We start from the raw sequence: 27199 nt of genomic DNA, 5'->3' as shown, positions 1-27199 counted from the left end.
TTCATTAAAGTTGGATTCATCAAAAGTGACTTTCCCACACAAGTTCATAAAGGTAAAGGAGCCATTAGGATTAGAGCCAGAAGCAGCATTGTTTGAAGACATCTGAGTGAGAAGAAAGAATAGATTAGTTTAGATATAGATATAGTCCTTAATAAAACACCCAAATGTAATATTAAGGCTAGGACCCAATCACAATATATTATACTTAGAAGAGGTATGCCGTAATCTAAGTAATAACATATTTGAAAGGTAGGTGAATGATGATTCACCAATTTCCACCAAAAACGAAATATTAAAATATTAAGTTTTTAATTTGGTTCTTAGAAATTCCTAGATTCTTTTGAGATTCAATGAACTTTTCAAAGGCATGTTTCAATCTCGAGTGTGCCCTCAAAGTTTTGTGACTGGGATACCGAGGATCACAAAACGAGGTGTGAAGTAACCATGCAAATCACTTGGTACCCTTAATGTTTATCACTCAATCGATGTGTCGGTTAAGCACACACGTTCCATCGATACTATGATAAACCTTAAGTCACCCTTTACCTACCTTGTTAAGTCCAAGTTAGTGTGTCGGTTAACCACACACGCTCCACTAACGACTTAAACAAAGTGTAAAGTGTAATTTCATGGATTAGCACCTTATTCACATTTTCCTAAAGTAACTAAGATTGAGAATATAATTAAAACATTTAGTTACTTTATAATATTCATTATACTTTTAATGAAAGTTTATAAGTCCTTGTCCTACCCGTTCGGCTAACGACCCTCCACCGATCAAGGAAGCGGTGGGTGAGAGTGGACACCCATTAAGTTGCCATTTTATAGGCAACAACCTTATTCCCCCCTTATAGACCGGCTTCGTGAATGAGGCGTACTAGCGGTAAGACGACTTGATCTTATACATACATACATACATACATACATACATACATACATATATATATATATATATATATATTATTAAATTATAATATTATAAAGTATAATGGTTGAATTTTATTCTTTTTAAAATTCTAAGGGTTGGAACTAAAGTGTTAATCATTACTTTACTTGTTCCAAAACTTGAGGGCAAGTTTTGATAACTTTCAAAACTTTTCATTTCTCATAACTTATGATTGATTTGAGCATTAAAAATGAAGAATCTTCATTTTATAACTCTTGTGTTCTTTTAATGGATTTTATTAAAGTGTAACCTTTGGTTTTCCATAACTTGAGGACAGGTTATGAACTCCATTAAAACACATTATGATCATGAATTAAACTACCAATTAGGTTACAAACAATTCCTATGATCATCTAATCTTCATAAGTTCAAGAACATGAATATGAACATTTAAAGAATCATAAATTACTCTTAAAACTTGTAATTATTTGATAATTGTCATTGTAAATGGATTAGCATAAACATTACACCATTTAAAACAGGTTTTCAAGTACCAAAACAGTTTCGGGTAATGTTTCTAGTCCATTTCCAGCAACATAAGTCGAAAATCTGCTGCCAGGGCCTCCTACTCGTCGAGTTCATGAACCTACTCAACGAGTAGGATGAATTATCACTTGGACTCGTCGAGTCCCCCCCCCCCCCCCATGGACTCGGCGAGTTCACTGATCAGACAACAAGTTGTTTCGATTTTTAACACAATTTTTGCACAAATAACAAACAAACAAACCTAGGCTCTGATACCACTGATGGGTTTTGAGCATTCTAACACTTCCTAAGTGTACATGCAACCCTAATAACCTTGGATCTATGCTTGTTTAAAATTCATGCAAAGTTGATTTCCAATGTTCTTGATCCTATCTAGCATACATGGGGAACATTTATAACTTAAATGTAAGATAAAATAACATAGCTTGTTGTTGCTTTTGATTCCTTGAAACCTTGTGAGCCTAGCACCCCAAGTGTGATGCCTCAAATTCTTCACACAACACCAAATGCTATGGAGTAAACTTGGAGAGAATCTTAACACTCAAAAATCGGCTCTAGCCCTCAAGTATGCATGTGTGTTGATTTTTGGGAGAACATGAGCTTTATATAGTGTGTTGCATTAGGGTTACACCATGTAAACCCTAATGTAACATGATTCTTCATTTCCACGATCCATGGGTTAACTCCATGGAGCATCCTATAGGTGAAACTCTTCAAAATTCTTAATTGACGGCGGTGCTCAAATCTACACTCGCTCTTCATTTCCTATTGAGCCTTCGGTCCTAATCTCCAGGTTAAAAAACTCAATTCTCATTGCAGACTCTCGCTCCTTCTTAAATTTGGTTTATAGACTCAACCCAAGATAAGGTCTTCACTTTTGCTACAACAAAAACTCGAATGGTCATATTCTAATGATCTTTGATTTCATAACGCAAAAGACACACAACGAACCATACTATTATTTCTATTAGTCAAACACCATCATAGAAGAAACCTCCCTTCATGTTCTAATGTGATATGATATCTTCATAACTAGCAACATTTCTAGCTAATGGTTGCTTAATCCTTTAATGAAGGTTGTTATACTTTTATCGACTGCCTCGACCATCTCCTTCTTCAATCTTTCGACTGAAGTTTCGTCACTATGTACACAAGACATGGTTCTCTGAACCAATCAATTCACTTCGCAGATCTATATTATTCGGACTCAATTCTTTACGACCACCAAGGTACGAACAAAAATCATTTTCTTAGTCATCACCGAAACGAAGGCAATGACATACTCGAACAAAAACGGAATCAATTACTAGTTTCTTGGTAGCCTTGTGACTTTCCCTGATCCAAGTGTGAGTCTTGTGCTTCCATTAGTATATGTCTCTACTACTATTCACATCTACTCATACTCGTCCCAAGTATTGTCTCGTAGTTTTCCAAGTCACCATTCAAAAGTTTTCACAAAGCAACTTTTCACACATGAGTGTGTTTAAACAAGTACATACAACAATTTCTCCTAGACTCAACTAGGGATTTCACGTTTCTATCAAACATATCTTGGATTTCTTAAATTCACATTCTATAATATTTTTTATGCATAAGCTCAATCTATCATATCCTAATACTTTTCCTAGGTCGATAGGAATTTTACTTCCAAATTCTTCATATAAATTCTTTCTCGGGTAGTGTCTACTCTACAAGACACACTATACCATAATTTACTCTAGTAGTGTGGAGATAAATGGTCTCTAACTATCTGCATCATCTTCCAACTCATGCAAGTCAACATGCACATTTATTCATTTCATTATCCTTTCATGACATCGTCATTCCTTTATATGAGAAAATTTTCTTCTTATGGGTGTATCTTTTAAGTCTACTTAATAGGAATCTATCCTAGGAAGTATGCATTTTAACTGCATCTCAACATATTCTACAAGCTTCGAATTGGTTCTCTGTCATTCCTAACAACAATATCGCTTCTCATATAACACTATGAGTGTATATCTTCTTCAACTATGTACTCTACCTTACTCTAACTAGTAAGTTATCTAGCCTAACTAAATGGATCATTTCACCATCCTAATTAAGTATGTTAAAGTCGGATTAACACACTATGAAACTTTCATAAGGATGTGATAGAAGTCAATTGTCACTCAGTATTATTAAATACTAAATTTGAGCATCTTGTATAGGGTTACATATCAACTTTTACCATACCACTCGTACTGCATACTACATTACAATGTTTGGCAGGGTCTTGGCCTATTGAGTCTGAAAACTTTGTTAGCCTTTTCTTTGATCTCCATTTAATTCTTCTTAATCTTGCACAATACCAGTCTCGATATCATCGAAGTATTTATCACTATCTTCAGTTCTTCTAACTTTGTAAGTAATCACTGCTTCAATGTGGTCAGCGGTGGAACAACTTCACGGGTTACACCAAAACATTCATCGCGTCCAAATGTACTTCAAACACATCAAATTTCCTCTTACAAACCAAGGTCGGCAACATACCTTAAACTTCTTCAAGTAATAGCAATATATGTAAGCTACCTAAAGCGTGTTACATTATTTATCATTTAGCACATATTAGAATATAAGGCATATCTCCTAAAATATTCTAGTGCTTGTGTCTTCTTTAATATTAATCTAGGTATTCAACCTATAGTATACTAGACATACATCGTACCATCATCACTTAGTAATCCAAGTTTAAGTCTAGAAATCCTCAAAATCCATAACTTGTTTAAACTAATGCTCTAAATTTTTTGAAGTAACTTAGTACTTTAGAATATTAAGACTTATCATTACCCAATACCCCACTTAATTCTTTCCTATGGTTTGTATCCATATACTTACAATGAATCTGTTCATATATTGAACTTCCAACGGTTTAAGTCTAAATACCAATACGTAGTATTTAGTTCACTTAAACTACTGCTCTGATACCATGACTGAAAGAACCACTACTTCTCTAATACCTTTACTATATTATTACTCCAAACATGCTACATGCATATTCATAATATGATTTACAAAAGTTTGGATATTTACTAAAAGATTGGATACAAACCAACTATTAAGAATTTTTACAGAGTTTTATATATTACATAATTTCCTAGGAATTTATACACTAAACACAAAAGTTATAATATTATCTATTCTACATCTTCTAACAACACATAACTAAATACAAAAGTTATAATATTATCTATTCTACATCTTCTAACAGCACATAACTATTCTGGATGCTTATCACCTGCAATAATTAAACATTGAGAGGGATAAGCGGGTGACGCTTAGTGAGTTCAATAACAGTTAGAATATAACGTTATGCCATATATATATATATATATATATATATATATATATATATATATATATATATATATATATATCAATATGACAAACAAAGATGGACAAAGAACAATAAAGCAGATGAGTATCATATGACTGACTTTCCATATCAACCAATAATCTGATTCAAATATTTACAATCAATGAAATGCATCAATTTCAACATGATATACATCAATAATACTTCAGCCCAAGTGGCATAGAAAATACAATTTCGAATTATCATTTTGCTAAAATATACAGGCTTTTAGCCCTACCTAGCATTCTGCCAATACCAAAGTGATACAGGTCATTTTCTATATAGCCAAAGGCACAAAGCGAATACCAAAGTGATACGAGACATGCTCTACATGGCCAAAGGCTTCATACCAATACCAAAGTGATGCTTAGTCATTCACTTCATGGTCAAAGGTATAACTTCATTATCATAATAACACGGGAAAGCACATTGCACATATAACACATGACATACAATTGTCCCTATATTGAACTCACTGTGAAATAACCGAATGATAAAATACTGATTTGGGCAACACTTTGTTTCTAGATATGACTTTCTTTGATGAATTCGAGGATTTTAGTTGAAAATTGGGCTTTGTGCAGGCAGAGTTTCAACTTGAAAAGATTATTTTCTCGGGTCTTCGGTGCATCGGGACTTGCTTCGGGTGTTGGGGTGATTTTCTAGGCTTCAGGGTGGTTTAGAGTAGCTAGAGAAGGAGTAGAGAGTGAAAAAGTATGAGAATTTGTAACCTAAACCCGGATAACCTCGCATTCCCTTTATAGTGGGCTGAAGCTTCGCATTACGCGGGGCGTAACTTCGATACGTTGGGCGTACACGGTACGCAGGGCGTACCCTGGTACGCGAGGCGTAAGGAGCTACGTGGTGCATGTTCAGACTTTGAGCTTCCTACGTGTCTGCATGCAAGATACGTGTCATCCGTTCGAAGAAAGAGGCGACGTGGTCAACTTCTTACCTAGTCTGAGTACGTGGGGCGTACGGCTTCGGATAAGTCTCGAATTTTATTTTTAAAACTTCAAAAATTCATATCTTTAGCATACGGACTCCGTTTTTGACGTTTTTTATATCCACGCATAGGCGAGATTATACCCTAGAACTTTCATTTAGACTCCGTCGGCTAATTTTGACTTTATTTTTAAAGTTATATTTTTAACGGGCAGGGACCGGAAAAGTCCGTTAAAAATTCATATCTTCTTCATCCGACATTCGTTTTCATCTGTCCTTTTACCGTTGTACTAATATTGACGAGATCTTCGATTCTCGTTTAGGTTGTGTCAGCTAAAAATTGCTCGATCTATAATTCGAATTTCGAGCTGTACATTGCTATGCCGAATTTTAGAAAAATCATAACTTCCTCATACAAAGCCATGTTTGGATGTTCGTTTTATGAAAGTTCTCAGTTTAACGAATACTACAAATTTCATTTAGATCACAAATGCTAAAAAAGTAGTTTATCGTAAACTCACTTTTTATGTCATAGGGCGTCGTGCCCGTTCTGCCGCGAAGCTTCAATAAGTCATAACTTCTTCGTTATAACTCAGATTTCGATGGGGTTTTCGTTGAAACGTTTCCAACAAGACAATTTAAAATTATCAATAACATTAGTTTTACTTATTTCTAATTTAAATGTTATATTTTCGTTAATTCTGATAATTGACTTTTGATCAGAATGTCATAAGACTTCCAATACTTCCCGAATGTTTCTAAACATAGTTTTACTTCAAATCTCATAAAACTATCTTGTTAGAACTCAATGCTCAAAACCATATACTGTTTAATAATATTCATTTTTAAACTAACAAAACACGATAACTGAACGTGTATGTTACAATAACGCTGGATCCCATAGACAATCGAATACTTGACTCAACCCTAAGCCCTTAATCAAACAAGAACAATAAATAAAGCTAAATAAAACATTCTCAAGCTATAAAGTATTTGCTGTGTACAACATGCATACACTAAGCAACTATAATAATTGTAACATCCACAAAATTCATGAAAAATTTAAACTTTTTAAAACTATTCCACAAAACATCATTGTTTACAATTTAGTTTTCAAAGCATATTTAACATCAGAGTTTTCCCAAAATCATAAATCAAAACACGAAGAGGTGTACAATCACGCCTTCGCCTTCCCGCGATCATCTAAGGTACCATAAACATAACCCAAAATTGTAAGCCCAAAGCTTAGTGAGTTACCCCAAAGTACCAACACACAAAAAAATAACACATATACAATAACAACATACTATAGGTCCAATCAACCATCGGGTTGGAATACCCCATACCACTCAACCATCGGGTTGGAATGCCAACATACTATGGTTCCAATCAACCATTGGGTTGGAATGCCAACATACTATGAGTCCAATCATCTTCGGGATCGAATACCCTTGGGACCTCAACCATCGGGGTTGGAATGTCAACATATTATGGGTCCAATCATCCTCGGGGCGGAATACCGTCGGGCCCATTCAACCATCGGGTTGGTATACCCTGACCTATTGGCCTACACACAAAGCAGTGAAGCTTCAGCCACCAACCAAACATGTACACATATAATAGATAATCATATAACAACCTACAGCCAGTCAAACATATGTATAGATCACTAAGCATATCATCATCTTATATGTCATGATACTGATCTAACATATCACTACAATACGATAACATACAATCACATAACAAGAAATATAATCCAAAGGGTTGGCCTTGGTACCATCGACCCGTAAGTACAGTGAGGAAAACTCACCTCACACTACTGAATCACACTGAAAGTCTCTGACTGCTGGCCCACTATAATCTCCACGCCATCACAATCAAAATAATCATCCAATTAATAATTGGATTCCAATCCTTATCTATCAGCCCAAAAGTCAGGGTAAAAGGCCACTCTACCCTTTACCTAGTTTAGGCCAAGGCCCATGCCCAAAAATTTGATACAAAAGGCCCAAAACCAAGTAATCACTCAAGTCCCATATTTGGCCCAATTTTCCAAATTGGGCCCAAACTCATGCTTGATACCTTTAGAATATTGCAAAGTAATGAATGATCTTGTATCTCAAGTTTCCCCACCAAGTTAGGAACTTCCACTTTCTTCTAGTTTCTTCAAGAATGAGCAAAATAACACCAATTTCTCTTTAAAAGCTCAAAAATACAATAATGGAGGCCAAGGGACGCTTTAGGGTTTTATGGAGGTTTAGGGATAAGTAGCGAGGTCGACCCTAAGGGTTAAAGATGTTTATATAGGGTGTAACACCCTAAATTAGGGTTTCTAGAAACTGCACGTACGCCCAACATACATAAGCATACGCCCCGTGTATGCGCCCGAAGTCCCAGTCCATCTTGTATTAGTACGCTAAGCGTACCAGGTGGTACACCCTGCATACTGGCTTCTTAGATAGTACGTTAAGCGAACCAAGTGGTACGCCCACGTATTACTCCAAGGGCTAATTTGCAACTTTTAATTAATGAAGGGCAAAAGCGAAATGTACCAAGATTCGGGTGTTAAAATAATGATGTTAATTTCATCTAACATATAAGAAGTCTTCCTAGGATATCAGGAATCATACATCAGACAATTATATCATGCAATTCCTGAAGATCCATAGCCGATCACTAGCATACAATTCTATCAAAATCATCATAAACAAGTAAAAGTGTGGTAACTTAGGGTATCCTTTCTTGCTCCGACTGGTCGTACACATCTCATCCTTCATGGGTTAATATTGAAAACAATGTGAATTTAATTTTGAAAATAATTTGAAAGAATCTAAAAGTAATTCGAAAAATTTCCCATATCCTTAGTTTGCGTATGGATTCACACTAGTGTTCATCCAATTCACTCAAACCAGGGCTCTAATACCAACTTGTAACATCCCTAAATCCCGATAAGATTTTTCATTTTAAACCAAGTAAAATCATTGTTTTCAGATACCATCCAAATCAAACCATTTGTTTACAAAACATTGTTCTCAAAATAGAATTCATAAATCAGAGTGTCTCAAAATTCGATAACATAAAATCTGAGGGATGTGGACGATCACGTATTCGCTTGCCACGATCATCTAAAGTACCTGAAACAATAAATTGAAACGGTAAACACGAAACTTAGTGAGTTCCCCTAAGGTACCACCACACAAACATATAACAACATGCATACTGAGTCCACAACTAACATACTGGATTACCCCTGAGTCCACAACATGAGTCTGACTTACCTCCTAGCCCACAACGCATGTTTAGCTTACTCCCGAACCCACATCATAAGTCTGACTTGCCTTTTGAGGGGATTTAAATTTATAATTCAGTTTCTACCAAGACTTGAATCGCTTGGGCAGATTCTATCTGTTTCTCTCGAGGGCATCGCAAAGCTTTGGATGTTATGGCGATGACAATGTTTTGGTGCATTTGAATTTTTAGAAATTTCACCATTTTTGGGGACGACTTCTCCTATGTTGTGGTGAGCTCAGTTTAAATCAAACTCTTCGTTGATCACTACTCACGTCGTGACCTCTTTATGGTCACGTCGTGAGTCATGGTTTTACCCCAAAACCATTCCTTTGACTCATCGAAGCCTTAAATCGATATGATCAGGAAATCGGGTGTTACATCAAGGATGGGATTTGGACACCTTATGTTACCCCCTGAGGGGGGGGGGATTGAGTAGACTCAATGGGATACTATAATGGCTACTATACATGATGTTCAGTTGGGAGATACTACAGACATGATGGGTTGGTTACTTGATCTTGTAGATACGTTCTCGGTGCTGTCAACTACATGTTTTAGACAACCGCTTAGTTATGAATGGGAGTTTTGGAGACACAATGGAATAACTAGATTCCAATTATGGGTAATATTCTCTAATGGAGGTTTTTTAGAATATTATTCTGACTAGAGATATGCTTTCTCATAGGAATATTACCTTAGATTCCATCTTGTGCCAAGTGTGTTCAACGACAATAAAGATGATCGATCACCTTTTCATAGGATACACATATCTTATGGTCATTTGGCATCGGGTTGCGATTTGGTGGGGGGTTCAACTTTCTAATTCAGTTTCTACCAAGACTTGAATCACTTGGGCAGATTCTATCCGTTTCTCTCGAGGGCACCGCAAAGCTTTGGATGCTGTGGTGATGACAGTGTTTTGGTGCATTTGGAATTTTAGAAATTTTCACCATTCACTTGCGATGACGTATTAGACTATCGGCCCGTTTGTTTACCTCTTAATTGCAAAATTAAGAGGCAATGTCTTAAAATTTTAGATTCAGATCGGTTGTTTGCATCTTATTTTTTACATTTTAAAGTTATAATTACCTCTTATTTTTTGCAGATATTGAACAAGGTCTGAAAAATAAAAAAAAATGACGTGTACCTAATTTGCCCTAAAGAAAGACCGACAAACGCTTCATCGCCTTTCCTTCCCTTCGTGTGTGCTCCCATTCACGCCTGCTTCTCTTAACCACCAAGATTCCGACGAGGCTCACGTCCACCCAAAACGTCGACGATGCTGCACCCTGCAACGCCAACGCCGACGCACGTCCTCCGACTCGAACTCGTTTTCGAATGCTGCCCAGCAGGTATGTTTCTCTTCTTCTGAAAATTGATTTCGTTGCCTGCATCCAATCTTCAACGCCGTCGACTTCGCCTCCGACATCTTGTATAGGTAAAGTTTTTCTTTTTCTCTTGCTCTGGAATCCGAGTTTAATTCTTGAAAATTGAGTCTCATAGTTTTTCCCTTGAAATTAGAGTATCATTCCTGAAATCAGACCATTGTTTTCCTTTTTTCCTTTTTTTTTGAAATCAGGGTATCAATTGAAAATTTGATATTGTTGTCTTTTCAGCACAATTGCAAGAAAAGAAACTAGAATTAGATGTAAGCTGATGTTTTCTTCAATGTTTGTACAGGGATACACACGACATTAGCTTGTTTTTTCCTGAATATATGAACTGAAGTTGTACTTTATTTAAGTTACTCCTACCATTTAGATAATGTGATGTTAGTTCATTTATTATTCTTTACATTATGAAATTATTGAAATTGCTTCCATATTCTGTTTTCACTTCATTCATTCATCTTCAATTTATCAAAAATCATGACTCCTTATTGTTCTGATACATTGTCTATTAACTTGTCATCAGGAATTGGCTATATTGTGCCTCGATAGGTTGAAGAGAGTAATCCAATACTATCTGCCATTAAAACAATATATGGTTCAACTACTACCCTCCCATTGCCAACCACAACTCTAATAGTTCCTTTAAAGCCATAAAAGGTCAAACCAGTCAAGGATCAGCTCCCAAGTCTCTATTGTACCCTTTTTATAGCTGAAAGAATTGTGAAGATCTTTGAAGCTCTTGAATTGGAGGTTTTGATTGTTTTGGGTGCGACAATTAAGAAACAGGTTTGTCATTTGTGATATAAAATCTTGATTTTCTTGTATTATTGCAATTAGTTGGTTGGGGTATAATCACAAAATGATAGTGTTATGTTTGATTTGGTTATTTTATAAGCAAAAATATTGAATTTAGCAAAAAATAACATAAATGGTCATTTTTATAATTCAACACTGCAATTCAGAGGTTCTAAACAAACAACATTTAAAAATTTAGATCTTAGAAATTTAGACCCTCTTAGAAATTCAGACCACTTAAAAATTCAGATCCTACCAAACAGCCCCTATATTCACATGATGTAACATTAAAGTAAGTTATTCCACGCCATTCACTTGCGATGACGTATTAGACTATATTTACATGATGTAACATTAAAGTAAACCAGAAGTATTAATATGTACCATATTATTCACAAAAAATACAATGCAACACGATGGTCGAGTAAAAAGGAGTATTTGAACATTTGAATGATTATTTTTGTGATTATCTTTAGGTTCTAAAAACTTAAGAGATGGCGTTCTCTAAGGTGTGACGTTAGAGACGTGTCTTGCTGCCATAAAATGCATTGGCATGAAAGATAATCAGGATGTTAAGGAAAAAAACATAAACATAGTCTATAAATTTTGACTAAACAACCCTTGGTCCTTTTTTTGTCAAGACTAAAACTTATGGATTATCATTGTCTTGATAGTCAAGACGAGGTCTTTCATTTTCAACATGTGATTGTATTAGTATATTAGTTTATAACCCGTGGAAATTACAGCTACAAAATTAATTAAATTTTTATAGTAAAAAACTCAAAATTATTAATCAGTTATTTTAAATAAATTATTAATTAATAGATTTTTTTAGTTATATAAAATTATAATAATTGATTTAAATAAATATGTAAAATTATACCATTTAATAATTTTTATTTTAATGTAATTAAAGTGGAAAATTTAAAAATTGAAATGAAAAATCAATAGGTTGACAAGTGACATTATTAATTAAAAGACATAATATGGTGACAAATGACAAAAGAATAATAAAATATGTATTAATTAAGAGGTCTAATAAGATGTCATATTTCAAAAGAAAAATAAAACTATTATTTTATTTGAATAGGGATGTTAAACTTTTATTGTGTTTTTGTTTTATATTTGACGAATTGTTTGTATAGATGATATTTTTATTTTTTAATAATTATATTAATTATATAATTTTCTTTCAACTTTAATCTAAGTTTAATATAAACGATAAAGAAAAAAACATTATTAATAATTTATTAAGACATCCCCATTAAAATTGAACAAGCGAATTTCATCAAAATACAATGAGTCAATGACCAGTCTATGTCTATCTACTCTTTCAGTCTTCAATACTTTTTCATCGAACAATCCCTCAAACCCTAAAATATTTCAAATTTCAACCCGATTAGAAACGGGTCGGTTACCAAATTATGACCGGTAGTATGTTTGTGGGCTATCAACGGTAACCAAGAAACTATCGAAACTATCCGACGGTCAGGATCCGACCCAAGAACTATCAGGGGCCGACCCACGAACAACTTTCGTGTAAACCTTCAAAAGCTCCCAAATTGAGAGGATTTAGCTCATACCCAGAGGGGATCTTCCCTTCTCCGAACAAATCGTTCAAAAATCCAACAGAAAAACCCAAATTCAAATAAACCCACATCTCACTTTCCTCAAAATTCCAATTTACAGCCTTTCTATCCTTCCCAATTTCACATGAGAGTTTCGAATTGAAATAGAAAAGATGATCGTGAGGACCTACGGTCGCCGGACCAGCAGCAACAGCAACAGTAACAGCAGAAGCAGTAACAGTTTAACTTTCGACGACGTAGACGGATTCGACGATTCTTTATCTCAAGATAGCCCCCAAGAATTAGACAACAGTAACGGCGATATTTTCAGTTTCGCGTTTCCATCTCAAGAATCCATCAAGAATCCTTGGTCTTTTGATTCCGACCCATATAATTTCGATTCGTCCCAGGATTCGCGTAAATTGGCTGTTCTACCTCCAAGATCGAAGAAACCAAAAACTGAAGCGAACGAAAAGAGGAAAGATAAGGGCAAAAAAGCGAAGAAACCATTGATGATGTTGACCGAAACAACTACGTTAATGGAGACACAAGAATTTGGAGAGATGATGGAGCATGATGACGAGGTGAATTTTGCTTTAGATGGGTTGAGAAGAGGGCAGCCGGTGAGGATTCGTCGTGCGAGTTTGTTGTCTTTGTTGATGGTTTGTGGTACTATACAGCAGCGGAGGCTCTTGAGAACCCATGGGTAATTAATTATTTTTTCTTATCAAGAAACTCCATTTGAGAATCAGATGTGTGTGTTTTAGTTTAAAAACTCTTTACATTACGATACATTTATGCAAATTTGATACTTGATGGCTTATATATCCAACTAAGGCCAAATCTTGGATGATTCTCAAATTATATATATATGCTTTTGTTAAGTTGTACTTGTAGTGCGTAATTAACATTTTAGTAATTTTGATTACAGGACTGCAAAAACAATTATTGATGCTGTATTGGGGCTCAATTTTGATGATACCCCTAGCAACCTGGCTGCTGCGGCTTTATTTTTTGTTTTGACAAGTGATGTAAGCTGCTTATAATGCTCTTTTTTTTAATGAATTAATGAATTGCCATTTTTATTTTCAATATAGTAACTTTTCTGTAAGTTGTGTGCATAATCTCCGTATTGGGTTCTTTAGGGGTTCAACTTAAAAATGGGATGCAACTTTTGATCTGAATATATTTATTTAGTGTATAAACATTGAACATCCTCTTACATAAATATATGCACCCTAAGTAAAAGTAAAGCAAGAGAAAACTTAAGCTTAAGCCTGTAATTGATTTGTATATATTTAGTGTATAACTTATGATATATTTTCTTTCCTTATAGGTTGGGTTAAATGCTAGAAATAGCAATCTATTTTTATTATAGCATTATGCTTTCATTTTTTTTTTTTCATATTACAAGAAATAGCTATCTACTTCCATTGATTTGTTTATTTTAGCATCCTACTTCTATATATATATCCTATAACATCATGTACTTTGAAAAACCTACCCGATTATAGCAATGCCATCTATATACAAAGCAATATTCACTGCTATAAGTAGATAAAGATTTTACAAAGTATAAATGTAAGGATAAGAAAAAGATTGAAAATACAATGCTATAATTTGAGCACAAAAACAAGAAGTTGGCCTCCATCGATAGTGGGTATCTAACTATCTTCAGTTATATCCTATTATGGATCAACACTAAAACATAATTTACCAAATTAGCCCCGAGTATCTAATCTTTATTTCATTTCAGGGTCAAGATGAATACCTTTTGGATTCACCTAGTTCCATCCGCTTTTTGTTAAAACTACTGAAACCAGTTACAGCACATGCTACTAAAAGTAAAGTTACAACTCTTGGTAGCAAACTTGTAGCCTTAAGCAAGGATGCTTCTAATTTTAATGACAATAAGGGGGAAGAATCTTCATCTTCTTCTATTTTGAACAAAGTTCAAGAAGTCCTTGTGAATTGCAAAGAGTTGAAGCCAAGAGAGGGAAGTGATAATGATGCAAAAAGGGCCGAGTTGAATCCAAAATGGATTGCTTTATTAACCATGGAGAAAGCTTGTTTGTCAACTATTTCTCTTGAAGGTATTTTGCAAACGAATTAGTTGATTGAAGCGAAGGATAGGATGGTAATTTTCTGTTTATCTAAATAATTTGTTTTCTTCTTATATGCTTGTTTGTATTCTTTCAGAGACAACTGGAACTGTTAGAAAATCAGGGGGCAACTTTAAGGAAAAGTTAAGAGAATATGGAGGACTTGATGCTGTAATTGACATCATAAGGGAATGTCATGGTGTAATGGAGGTATGATCTTGTATGCCATTTTTCAAAAGTTTTCAAGAATCAAGATAGAATTTTACCAATTTGCCCGTTTTAGTCAGTGTTATAAAGAAATTGATTTAGGTCCAGATGGTTTACTTCATTAGCAAAGGGTATTTTGGAACAATTTTTTAAAACAACTTGGAATAATTTCTACTTTGGGATGTGATGTCCAATGAAATTTGAAAAGTTTCCATTTCCTAAAAGTCCTTATGGTAAAATTACCTATTTGCCCAGGTTGCTGTTACGAAAAACATTGAAATTGATTTGTAGTCAACACGATATTATTCATTATTTGAGGGTAGTTTGGAGATTTTATAATTAGTCAGGATCTCATAATTATTGAAGGGTATTTTGGATATTTGGAGAGAGTGATATTTTTATTTGTATTTCATATTAAAAGAGAAGACTAATGCTTTATGATCTCATAATTATTTGCAGAAATGGCTAGAACGATATTCAGAATCACAAAATATTCTTAACCTAGAAAGCCCGATGCTTCTATTGAAGTGTTTGAAAATTATGGAAAATGCTACATTTCTTAGTAATGATAATCAGGTAACTCTTATAACACGTGTTCCCCGAGTCTTTAATTATGAAAATAATTAATTGGAATTCATGCTCTTTCACGTTACAGAAACATTTGCTTGATATAGAAGAAGACTTGGGTTATCAGCATTCTTTCACAAAACTTATTCTTAGCGTCATTAAGATCCTTTCAGGTATCTATCCTTCTATAGATCAAATGATCAAATCTTGTTTTTCTTTCCTTATTTATTTTTTATCCATTTTCTCGATTTAGACACTTGACTGATGAAACTAATACATACAAACAGCATTTTGTATCTTGCTTGGTATTATTGTTGTAAACTTGTAATCATTTTTCTTTCACTTCTGTCATTGATTTGCAGGTGTTTCTCTACTAAAAAATTCTTCTTCTAATTCTGATGCTAAAAACGACCTTGGTGTCTCAAATGGCACTGACCATAGCTCTGATCTTCCTTCAGTAGCTGACGACAAAGGTACTCTGCATTGTTGTGACATTTGACTCCGATAACTTTTAAGTAAATGACCAAAATACCCATGTATGAACTTGTTTCTCTAATCCACAGATGACAGCAATGAGATCATACATATCAGTTCCTCCATAGAGAATTGCAGTATGGATCTTCCTTCCCAAAAGATTTCTACAAGATCCCAGAAAAACCAAAAACCAGATAAAAAACAATCGGGTTCGACTTCTACATCAAGTGGTAAAAAGTCAAAGCCCATCATGATTGAATCTGAGGATAGCCAAGATCCGTTTGGGTTTGGTGGAGAAGATCCTTTTGCCTTTTTTGAAGATGAAGATAAACCTTCTAAATGGGACATAATGTCTGGGAAGAAAAACGTGTCTCAAAGTCAGAAAAGTGGTTCGGCTGTTGAAGGAGATGAAGATCTTATGGTGGTGAGTCAGCAAGAATCCAGCAATGTGGAACGTGATGACTCTCCTCAAGTTTCTTGTTCACCACTGGATGATGAGGAAAAATTTAACCTTTTGTCTGATTGTCTTCTCACTGCTGTGAAGGTAAATTTCCTTTTTCTATTTTAACCCTTAAATAAATAAAAAAAATCAATGAAAGTAGATTTTGCTATTTCTTGCATTTAAATGACCAAAATACCTTTTTTTTTTTTGCAGGTTTTGATGAATCTAACAAACGACAACTCTGTGGGGTGTCAGCAAATTGCAGGGTGTGGAGGATTGGAGACATTGTGTGGTTTGATAGCGGGTCATTTTCCATCATTCGGGTCGTTTTTGCCCACTTTGAGTGATCCAAGAGACAAGTCGATTCTTGTTGAGGTTGATGATGATGATGATGATGATGAGGAGGAGGAGGAGAAAAATAAACGACTTACTGATCAAGAATTGGATTTTCTTGTTGCTATTCTTGGATTGCTTGTTAATTTGGTGGAGAAGGATGGTCATAACAGGTCTTCATTTCAATTAATTTTTTTTTTCTTTACTCGCATAATAGCGCAACATTTTCTTACCCATATCGGTAATTGTGGGTAAAATGCCTGAAATACCCTTGCATGTTTGTGCAGATCACGACTTGCAGCTGCGAGTATATCGATGCCTGGGTTAAATGGTCAAGAAAATGAAATTACGGATGTAATTCCACTGATTTGTTCCATCTTTTTGGCCAATCAAGGGGCTGGTGAGGCAGCTGAAGAAGGAAGACAATCGAATTTGGTGAGTGCAATTGCTATTGTGGTTCTCGTTTCTGGCTTTTAGCTAAATGACCATAATACCCTTGAATCAAAGAAAATCTTTTAGCACTTGAAATATTCTCCAAAATGGAAATGTTGATATTCAGCTAGAGCGACTGATATATACTAATATACCCTTGAGTTAAAGCAGATGAGCTGGACAAAAATACTTTAAAATCTGTTTGAAACTGACTTTTAGTAGCTAAATGACTAAGATGCCCTTGATTTGATTTTTGTTCAGAATGTTGAGGATCCTGTTCTGGAGGGAGAGAAAGAAGCAGAGAAAATGATTGTGGAAGCATACTCGGCCCTTCTTCTTGCCTTTCTATCAACGGAAAGGTTGGTTGACTTTATGAGTTACTTTTATTATAGTAAATAAATAGCATTGACTTTTTGTCTCACTTGTTGTTGACTTGTGACAGTAAAAGCATACGTAATGCCATTGCTGAATGTCTTCCAAACCGCAAGCTGGCTATCCTTGTGCCTGTCTTGGAGAGATTTGTGGTATGCCATTTTTGCCCTTATAACCAAGAAGCTCAAAAACAAGAAACTTTTTATCGACAAAAATACCCTTAATTGGCATGATCTTCTGGAAGCCTTTTGTCAAATTCAAAAACCCAAAAACAAGAACTATTTCATGGACAGAAATACCCTTAATGGACAAAAATATGAACTTGTGAACTAACTTCACTTCTCTTTTGCTAGGAATTTCACATGTCATTGAACATGATTTCAGAAGAGACACATTCAACGGTGCTTGAGGTAATTGAATCATGTAGGATGCTATGAAAAGGTCGAAAAGGTAATTTGAGTCATGTAGGGAAGGAACAATAGATGTTGATTGATGGACATCTTGTACAGCTTCAACCTTCCTCTTCTTCAAGAGGAAAACGAATAGGATCATGTTATAGTCTTATTGACCACATTGACATATTTTCCTTCTATTTTATTTCATATTTTTTTTTTTGCTAATATTCATTTTACGTGGGTCTTTTTTATATTTTTCCTCTTTTTCTTGTAAGCTGCGTTTTCACCAACTTGGTGGTGTTGTATGCATGGGTTATACTTGTAAGGGTCGAATTTAAGACAGATTTTTTAAGCGTTTTTGCATATTGTAGTTTGTTGTTAATCTACACTTTATTTAGTGAACTGTGGTGGTGCTGTTTAATGTAAAGGAAGCTCCTTTCAAAGCCAACCCTTGATGATAATACTTATTCTGTAGGTGTATTTATAGTTTATTCCCCTCTCTATTTATATTATGTCACCAAGACATGATTTGATGTTTGTATATTTCATTTTGTTGTATTCTTTTTGAACGCCGAGTTATCCCAATGTTATGATGGCGCAATAGTGGTTAATCAAATTATTAAACAAAAGGCTACATTAAGTAGTATTTTAATATTATTATAATGTTTCAACTACATATATAGTGTTTTTCCAAAAGGGACAACGTCCATTTTCAGTCAAGCCCTCCAACATTTTTATTATCTTTTTATGATGGAAATTTCAAAAGCAATTATGTACATGATAATGATATATATCGAGCGCTTTAAAATGAGTCGAATATTAAAAACGATATTTAAAATTGTTGTTAATACATTAAACGTTTCTCGTTTTATTTCAGCAAATTTTATAACATAAAATATTTTACAAAGGAGTAAGTAATTATATAGTGTAATTATTTAGTTTTAAATTAAACAGCCTAATAATAAAACATAAGTTACTAAAACATTGATAATATGTTTTCTGATTTGATGTTTTTGTGTGACTTTGGTAGAAAAATAAAAAATTACCCACCATATTTGTGTGTTTTTTGTTGTTAAGATCGTACATAGCTCATTTAGACCCAAGGATCATAATAACTATTGTTCCGGACATAACGTTCAACCATGCAAACATACAGTCAAATTATATTGCTAAAAACTCTCAAAGATCCTATTTCAGTCCATATAAAAGTGTGTATCTTTAAGTAGGGATGTTATACAGACAACAAACTGAAAACCGGACCGATTAAATCAATACAGATCCGGTTCAATTCGGTTATTAATACAAAACCAACTAGATTATTAGTGATTCAACGAAACACTACAAAAGTGAAGATCAGTCGTCAACTTACTTGGATATAATCAATCATATATATTAGAGAGAGGTAGAAACTTTTGCAAAGGATGACATAAAAAAGTTCCCGATAAAAATAATATGATTTTTTTTTTAATAATACACTTTCCTTAAATATAACAAACTAGTAAAATCGACATGTGGTAAAAGAATCAATAATAAGGTCTTTTTTTTTTAAATTGTTGCCGTACCAGAATGGCTTTAAATTTAAAGTTTCCACCAGCTCCTTCTTAATTTACATATTGGACTAATCGAATACGTTGGGCTACTAAATGGACTTATATTCATTAGATAGATTAATTTATTTGAGCTAATAGTTGCATTTTTTTTTGTCCTGGGGTGCACAATATATTTAAAAAAAATCATTTTTTTTCCAGTTATAGTAAGTTATATCATCATCTTCCTCTGCATTGTCTCCATTGTCTTCATCAAAAGACATCGTTTATGAACATTACAAAATTTTGTGGTGTTGTTTTATAGTGGTTTTTTCTCCCTCATCCCATCGTCTATATATACTAGCTTAGATGAATACCGCGAAAAGTAACCGATTAAACGTATAAGTGCTACATGAAGAGTAAATTCCGCTCATAAAACAATTTTGAAAATTTACATGGCAAACATATATTCCCGAGTTAGCAAACCTTGTTTGTTTTGCAATGATTGTGGTTGTTTATGCACAAGTAAGATTTTGGTGGTTACCTACAAATATGATCCGAGCCTTTATAGTCATTTTAGTAAATAACTTTTTTTTTTTTTTTTTTTTTTTTTTTCCATTGTGAGATACCGTTTTTATACACTCTATCAGTATCGACTCACATCCTTGTTTTCTCTTTTTTATGTTTGGGGTCACTTGCGTAAGCAAACACCATCTCTTCGAGTAGAAGGGGACAACTTATTACCTCGCCTTACATGATTCTTATCAAAACTAGGACAATTTTGTTGAAAATATATCGAGTAAATTAAACATTTGTCTTGCTGTTACGGACTTTCTTATTCAACACAAAGGAAGCAATCTCATGGGACAGTTACATATGTTTACGGAGGAACCCGAGAATTAGCGGGTTTACCTTGTCGGGAAATTGTTCTTGAAGAAAATGGCTTCCTTCGGGCACATATTCTATTTCTAAATCTGTTGCAAATTCTCTAACCATTTCACTCTGTATGAGATCTTTCATTCCTGGAAACTTTAAAAAGTAATCCTTCTCCCCTGTTATCAACAACATGGGATTCTTGATTACATCGTCTGCTATGTCGTATACTTCATCCAATGACCTGAATTATTTAAAAAAAAAAACTAATATATTAAATATAATTACAAAAACTAGATAATGCAGGTATTTTTTTAAAATAATACATGTTTTAGACATTAAAAAACAAACGGCTTGTTTGGCAACCGATTTTGAAACTTTTGACTTTTATGTTGTAGTTAATTTTACATGTTTCAAAAGCTTATACCTTTACTTTACTTTGCTTGACACTTCTATTATCGATATTTAAGTCATATTTGTGTTTTATTAAATAAAATAAAAAAAAAGTTATGTTATTACACTAAAATATTGAAAATATATCGTTAAAGAAATACCATTTACCTTTCTCCTCTAGGAGTTACGACATTGTGTTAAATTTTTAATTACCTGTAAGGAACTTTGAGTGGATTAAGAAATCCAGATTTCTCATACAGAGCTCCATAGACCGAAAGATCCTCCTCCGTGAACCACGGCGGCAGAGGTGTCGATGGGCCGACTATATCCATAATTTCTTGGCTCTCATCGGCGATTGGTATTTCACTCCTAGAAAACAAGATATATATGTTTCGCACCACTGTTTTTGCATCAAAACGCCCAAAATCAGCTTCAGCTCTTCCTGGTTCCTACGAGAAAGAAAATATTGTTTCCAACACCAGTGATGATAACATAAGAAACAGAAATTTGAAGTGACAAATAAGATCATTTTGTAACACATTACATACCCTCCATCTATTGATATAGAAACCTTCGGGCATCTGTTTGAGGAACGTAGGGGGTCTGAAGGGCCTATGTGGTGCTCCAAGTGATATAAGTCCTGTCACCCTCGTGGAGTATCGCAGTGTAAAAAGAAAAGCTGGTCTCAACCCGAAGTCTTTCGCGATTAAGAAAATCTATATGCAACACCAAAGGAACTGTCATCGAATTTATTATCTATGGGAGTATTTGAGCAAAAGTCTGTAACAATAACCTAAATCGAGCACGAAATAGTTATATCACAGTAAAACTCTCTAAAGTTTATATGTAATTAGTGCACGAAATAGTTATCCCAATGGAACCACAGCCGTTTGCAGGAAAGTGCAACGATGAGATATATAACCCGTTGGAATAAAAAATTAATCAATGAAGTTTTGTAAAAAGCTCAAAACCTACTGTGAGATGTATTAATTAATTGACGCACCTTATCAATTCTGAGCGAATCAAGGATTGCGAGAAGATCGTCGACGAGATCGGAGAATACAAATTTCTCGGTATCGGGAGGTGGATCTGATAGTCCATAGCCTCGCCAATCGGGTGCAATAGCTCTATAACCGGCATTGGCGACGGCGATCATTTGGTTGCGCCAACTGTACCATATCTCTGGGAAACCGTGGAGGAACACCACCACTGGCGACGACTCGTTTCCGATCTCGGCTAAGTGAAGCTTCACTCCGTTGACTTCCACGAACATGTGCACTATCTGATCCATTGTTGATTGATTTTTTGTTGGTGAACTTCAATGGTGACTTTAGCAAGAAAAAGGTCAGCATAAGTCGCTAACCACCGTGGGTAATGATATATTTTTTAATGGTTAAAATTTTTTGAAGTTTTATTAATTGTTAAAATTTTTTAAAGTTTTTTTAAATTTAATTAATTTATCTTTTATCTATATTAAAAAGAGTTTTAAATAACGTGAGGCGTAAATTTGTCAGTAAGGTCAAAGTTAAGCAATGACGAACCATGAAGTTTTTCAAGACATGACTCTTTTATATAGATTAAAAAAAATAAATTATGTAATTATTGAATTTGATCAAATATGTCAAGTTTTTAGAAGTGTTATATTAATATTTAATCTTAAAAAATTATCAAAAACTCAATTATTTTAAGTTCGATCAGGAAAAAACAAAAAAAGCCGTGTCTTGAAAAAAAATTCGCATCATAACGCGATACGGCGCGTCTTGACACGTTATTTGAGTGTCACGCTTAACAAACCCGACTTGGATGTTCTCGTAACGGCTACACCATGTCTCGCACCATGACATGCCTTGAGGCGTGCTATGACACGTTTTTTAGAACCATGACATTAAATATTTTTTTAGGCTCCCATACCACATCTAGCTTTTAAATTTTTTTTATGTTATTTTATATATTTCAACAATGTTTTACAAAACATCATTTTTATTAGGTTTTTAGCGGTAAAAACTAACTTTTCAACTACAACGTCAAACATAGCAAACTCCCTCATATAATTTATAATTTGTCATTGTCTAGTATATTTTTCCCGAACTATATAAAATTATAAAACCACCAACATGATAAAATATTATGCAACCGAAATGTTTTATAATATTTAATATTTTTCATGTTTAAAATTTTTGACATCTACTTTTAAACTATATAATTCTTTTATAAAGTATATACTATTTTTTTTAAACCAATTGTTAACTAATAAAAAAACAATATCTAAATATCATTGAAGTATAAATATAATGCTAATTAATATAGAGATCAAATTTGACAAACAAATGAAGGAAATGTTAATTAATGTTATAAAACCACCAAAATATAATTTTATAAATCTTTTTATAAAGGAAATTTTTTCAAATAATAAATATTTTGAGTGACTTTTAGACGTCTTTTTTTTCCTATGGTAAAATTTTTTTCAAACACAAAAAAGCTTTTGAATGCACATTTTAGACTCGTTTTATCGGGTCATATATATATATATATATATATATATATATATATATATATATATATATATATATAAAATCTGCTGGATCAAATAAAAAATAAACATGTGGAAAATACATTAAATAAAAAATGCTTAGAAAAATACCATGTGTCCAAATAAAAAAGAAAATAACATATGACAAGTTCTTTATTTATTAGGTAGAATTACAAGTATTTACTTCCATTAATTTTTGGCGATTTTGGGTAAATCACTACAAATTGAGAGTTAAGATGTTTGACGTACTAGCTAGCTGAGAAACTAATTGTTAGTTGAAAGATTAACTGATAGTTGAAAAACTAAATGATAAAAAATGATGTTTGATAAAATTAGCTGAAAAGGTAGCTGAAATATATATAATTATATGAAATGACATTTAAGAGTATTTGTTTTTATAATTAATTAAAGGTTATTTTTTAAAATTATAAAAAAGCTTATAAAAAGCTAGTCTAAGTAGTTTTTCAAAAAGTTAGCTTATAAGCTACTTTTTGACTTGTTAAACACGACAACATAAAAAAGTTCAAAAGATAAAAGGGTGTTTGAGATTGCTTTTAAAACAACTTTTGACTTTTAACTTTTTCAAAAAGTCAAAAAATGGCCAAAAGATGTTTGGCTAATGAAAAAGATGTTTTAAAATAACTTTTTGTATAGAATAAAAAGTTTCCAAAAACTATAAATCCTGTTTTTTTGTAACTTTTGGGAAAACAAATACAAAAACATTTTAAAAATTTTCTTTTGGAAAAAGTCATTAATCAAAAAATCATTTTACAAAAAAGACTTTTAACCTTAAAAAATAATCCCAAACACCCCTAAGCTAGCTTATCAGTTAACTGTGACGCGCCAAAGACAACCTTAGTCTCATTCCAAGACACACGGCCAAAAATCTTACACAAATTTGAGAGCCTTTTCCCACATTATATATAACTTCAAGAACCATTCTTTTGAGGTGAATTTATGTTAAGGTTCGTCAAGTCTAATAGTACAAATTGCTCCCAACTTTTGTATCTAGGGAAACAGACGTATATAGGTAGAATTGTTTTAAGAGAAATTTTGTCAAAACAGGCCTTGGGTAACCAGGTTTACATATAATGTTTCTGCCGTTTCTTTGTTGTTTTTTCCTTGGATATTGTAATTGTAATTTTGTTATCACTTTGGACATATGTAATAATCATTTATATTGAACAACTTTCCCAACAACCAAAACTAAAAAACCGACAGTTTGTTTTTTCTAAAATCAAAAACCGAATTTTGGTTTGCTTTCAGTTTTAGTAAAAAAAACGAACCAATGGTTGAGACTCCATGGTCACTATCCTCTCACTTCCCCTCTTCTCTACTGTCGTCTCTCTCCTTTCTCTTCTTTTCAACTTGTATACCATACATTAGGATTTGTACATTGCTGAAAGAAATGTATAGCATGGTTGAAAAATGAAAGTGAAAATGGAGGAGGAAGTTACATGGCACAAAATGGGTGAAAGATTTTTGAAGAGTATAATTAACAATCAACACATAACCTTAGTAACAAACTTTTTCCATGGTCATGGAAAGAAAGAAGGTTGCATTATGGAAAAAATGTTTCTTTTTCTTAAAAATTATGGTTTTTTAAAATTTTGTTAAATATGAATTTTTTATGAAACCTTTTAGAAACATGAATGAATTAATTTTCTGGAAAAAAAGGTAATGGCTTTTCAGATAAAAGGTTAAATATAAGAGCTTTTCTGAAAAATTTCCCATAATTATCAAAGTGGAACGTATCAACATAACATGATACAAGATACTTGGATTGATGAACCAACAATAACTCCATATGAGACATTGATATTTAATCATACATTTTATTTAAATAGGGTTTAAAACATCTAGCATCTGAACTCTGAAGACCCCACATGATTATCACGAGCTATGTTTATGCAGGAATGCGAGAATTAGTTGATTAATCTTGTCGGGAAACTGTTCTTGAACAAAATGGCTTCCTTCAGGCACATATTCTATCTCCAAATTCGTCGCAAAATGTTGAACCATTCCACTCTTCACAAAGCCTTCCACTCCTGGAAACTTAAAGAAATAGTCTTTCTCCCCTACAATCAGCAACATCGGATTCTTGATTACCGGGTCTGCTATGTCATATTCTTCATCCATTGACCTGTAAAAACACAACCCGATAATATTTTGTCATTATTTTTCAACTTTATAAATAATCCATGTATTATATAGGAAATTAATTACCTGTAGGGAACTTTGAGTGGATTAAGAAAACCGGATTTCTCATACAGAGCTCCGTAGACCGAAAGATCCTCCTCCGTGAACCACGGCGGCAGAGGTGTCGATGGGCCAACTATATCCATAATCTCTTGGCTCTCATCGGCGATTGGAATTTCAGTCCTGGAAAACAAGATATAAATGTTTCGTACAACTGTTTTTGCATCAAAACGCCCAAAATCAGCTTCCGCTCTTCCTGATTCCTAAAAGAAAAAGTAATGTTGCTTAACACCAGAACTCTTCTGGGATGTATACTTATTAGAGAATCGTTTTGTGATAACGTACCCTCCATCTATTGATGTAGAAACCTTCCGGCAACTCTTTGAGGAATGCAGGGGGTCCGAAGGGCGAATGTGGTATTCCAAGTGATATGATTCCGGTTACCCTTGTAGGATACCGCAGCGTAAACAGGTTAGCAGGTCTAGTTCCGGCATCTTTAGCAATTATGGAAATCTTTAAAAAAAAAAACTGTCATTGAAATTGCTGAAATCCAAAAGCAGTGAATGTACGATTTCATAACCTACTTATTTGATTAGTTGATGTACCTTGTCAATTCCAAGGGAATCAAGGATTGCGAGAAGATCGTCGACGAGATCGGAGAATCCGAATTTCTCGGTGTCTGGAGGTGGATCTGAAAGTCCGTAGCCTCGACAATCGGGAGCAATAGCTCTATATCCGGCATTGGCGACGGCAACCATCTGGTGGCGCCAACTGTACCATATCTCCGGGAAACCGTGGAGGAACACCACCACCGGCGACGACTGGCTTCCGATCTCGGCTAAGTGGAGCTTCACTCCGTTGACTTCCACGGACTTGTGGACTATCTGATCCATGGTTGCTCGCTCGAGTTCTGTTGGTGAACTTGTAGACGATTTTAACAAGAAAAAGTCAACAGTGGCGGGCGTTGATCGCACAGCCTATCCACCGATATTGACACCCATAACATGTGTGTAATGTTTTATTACTTTTATATTTTACATGTTGTTTAAGGTATTTAGTTATTATTTTTTAAAATTAATATAACTATTTGTTTTATTATTATATTATTTAGTTATTTATTGTTATATTGATAATATTATTATTTATATATTCAGTAATAATTATTATATAGTTGTTTCATGTGTTTGTAAATCGTGCATTAAATCATAATAAAAAATGGATCATTCACCTTTCAAATGGTAAAAGTTGTAACATAAGAGACATAAGTGATGGTTTATTGTCTTGGATTTATAACTTGTAGTCGTAGAACAATAGAACAAGTGATGAAAAATTCTTCGAAATTAGTAAAATTATAAAAACATGAAAACATATTCTTTGAAAATTATTGTTGAAGAAGAAATGTTTGTGAGTTATTCTTATGTGGAGAGCAGAAAGAAATTGTTTGAAAATACTTAGGATGGATGGTATGGAACTCGGCTAGCTCGGCAATCACCTCAACGTACTCGGCAAACATCGCACTGACCCTTCAGCTTGCCGAGTTCGGCTCAGTAACTTGA

The 27199-nt window shown here is 33.9% G+C and overlaps 3 protein-coding genes across 3 annotated transcripts; 1 reads left to right on the top strand and 2 right to left on the bottom strand.

Moving 5' to 3' along the window:
* The first annotated feature begins 12785 nt into the window (after positions 1-12785).
* Positions 12786-18570, top strand: LOC111903982 (wings apart-like protein 1). The gene is made up of 13 exons (XM_023899758.3): positions 12786-13504; positions 13730-13829; positions 14555-14891; positions 14998-15110; positions 15567-15683; positions 15763-15847; positions 16037-16147; positions 16238-16692; positions 16804-17096; positions 17211-17358; positions 17617-17714; positions 17798-17879; positions 18081-18570. Exons 1-13 carry the CDS (start codon positions 12972-12974, stop codon positions 18162-18164), a joined length of 2556 nt encoding a protein of 851 aa, XP_023755526.1. The 5' UTR covers positions 12786-12971; the 3' UTR covers positions 18165-18570.
* Positions 18571-20406: 1836 nt separating this feature from the next.
* On the bottom strand, positions 20407-22250 carry LOC111903981 (uncharacterized). Its single transcript, XM_023899757.3, has 4 exons — positions 21918-22250; positions 21463-21630; positions 21128-21363; positions 20407-20765 (listed from the first exon to the last, which is right to left on the bottom strand). The coding sequence occupies exons 1-4, from the start codon at positions 22203-22205 to the stop codon at positions 20519-20521; spliced, it is 939 nt and encodes a 312-aa protein (XP_023755525.1). The 5' UTR covers positions 22206-22250; the 3' UTR covers positions 20407-20518.
* A 2908-nt stretch (positions 22251-25158) lies between these two features.
* LOC111903980 (uncharacterized) lies at positions 25159-26599 on the bottom strand. The gene is made up of 4 exons (XM_023899756.3): positions 26249-26599; positions 25989-26156; positions 25671-25906; positions 25159-25587 (listed from the first exon to the last, which is right to left on the bottom strand). The coding sequence occupies exons 1-4, from the start codon at positions 26534-26536 to the stop codon at positions 25338-25340; spliced, it is 942 nt and encodes a 313-aa protein (XP_023755524.1). The 5' UTR covers positions 26537-26599; the 3' UTR covers positions 25159-25337.
* Positions 26600-27199: the final 600 nt, after the last annotated feature.

The sequence above is a fragment of the Lactuca sativa genome, chromosome 7 (assembly GCF_002870075.4).
Source record: "Lactuca sativa cultivar Salinas chromosome 7, Lsat_Salinas_v11, whole genome shotgun sequence".
Taxonomy (NCBI): Eukaryota; Viridiplantae; Streptophyta; class Magnoliopsida; order Asterales; family Asteraceae; genus Lactuca; species Lactuca sativa.
This window is presented reverse-complemented; position numbering and strand designations above follow the sequence as displayed.

Coding starts and splice junctions, on each gene's coding strand:
- LOC111903982 (XM_023899758.3), top strand. CDS start 12,972: ATGATCGTGAGGACCTACGGTCGCCGGACCAGCAGCAACAGCAACAGT. Junction 15,848..16,036: donor CGTCATTAAGATCCTTTCAG/GTATCTATCCTT, acceptor ATTGATTTGCAG/GTGTTTCTCTACTAAAAAAT. Junction 17,880..18,080: donor CTGTCTTGGAGAGATTTGTG/GTATGCCATTTT, acceptor CTCTTTTGCTAG/GAATTTCACATGTCATTGAA.
- LOC111903980 (XM_023899756.3), bottom strand. CDS start 26,536: ATGGATCAGATAGTCCACAAGTCCGTGGAAGTCAACGGAGTGAAGCTC. Junction 26,157..26,248: donor ATTCCCTTGGAATTGACAAG/GTACATCAACTA, acceptor TTTTTTTTAAAG/ATTTCCATAATTGCTAAAGA. Junction 25,907..25,988: donor TCTACATCAATAGATGGAGG/GTACGTTATCAC, acceptor TTTTTCTTTTAG/GAATCAGGAAGAGCGGAAGC.
- LOC111903981 (XM_023899757.3), bottom strand. CDS start 22,205: ATGGATCAGATAGTGCACATGTTCGTGGAAGTCAACGGAGTGAAGCTT. Junction 21,364..21,462: donor TCTATATCAATAGATGGAGG/GTATGTAATGTG, acceptor TCTTTCTCGTAG/GAACCAGGAAGAGCTGAAGC. Junction 20,766..21,127: donor CCACTCAAAGTTCCTTACAG/GTAATTAAAAAT, acceptor TAAATAATTCAG/GTCATTGGATGAAGTATACG.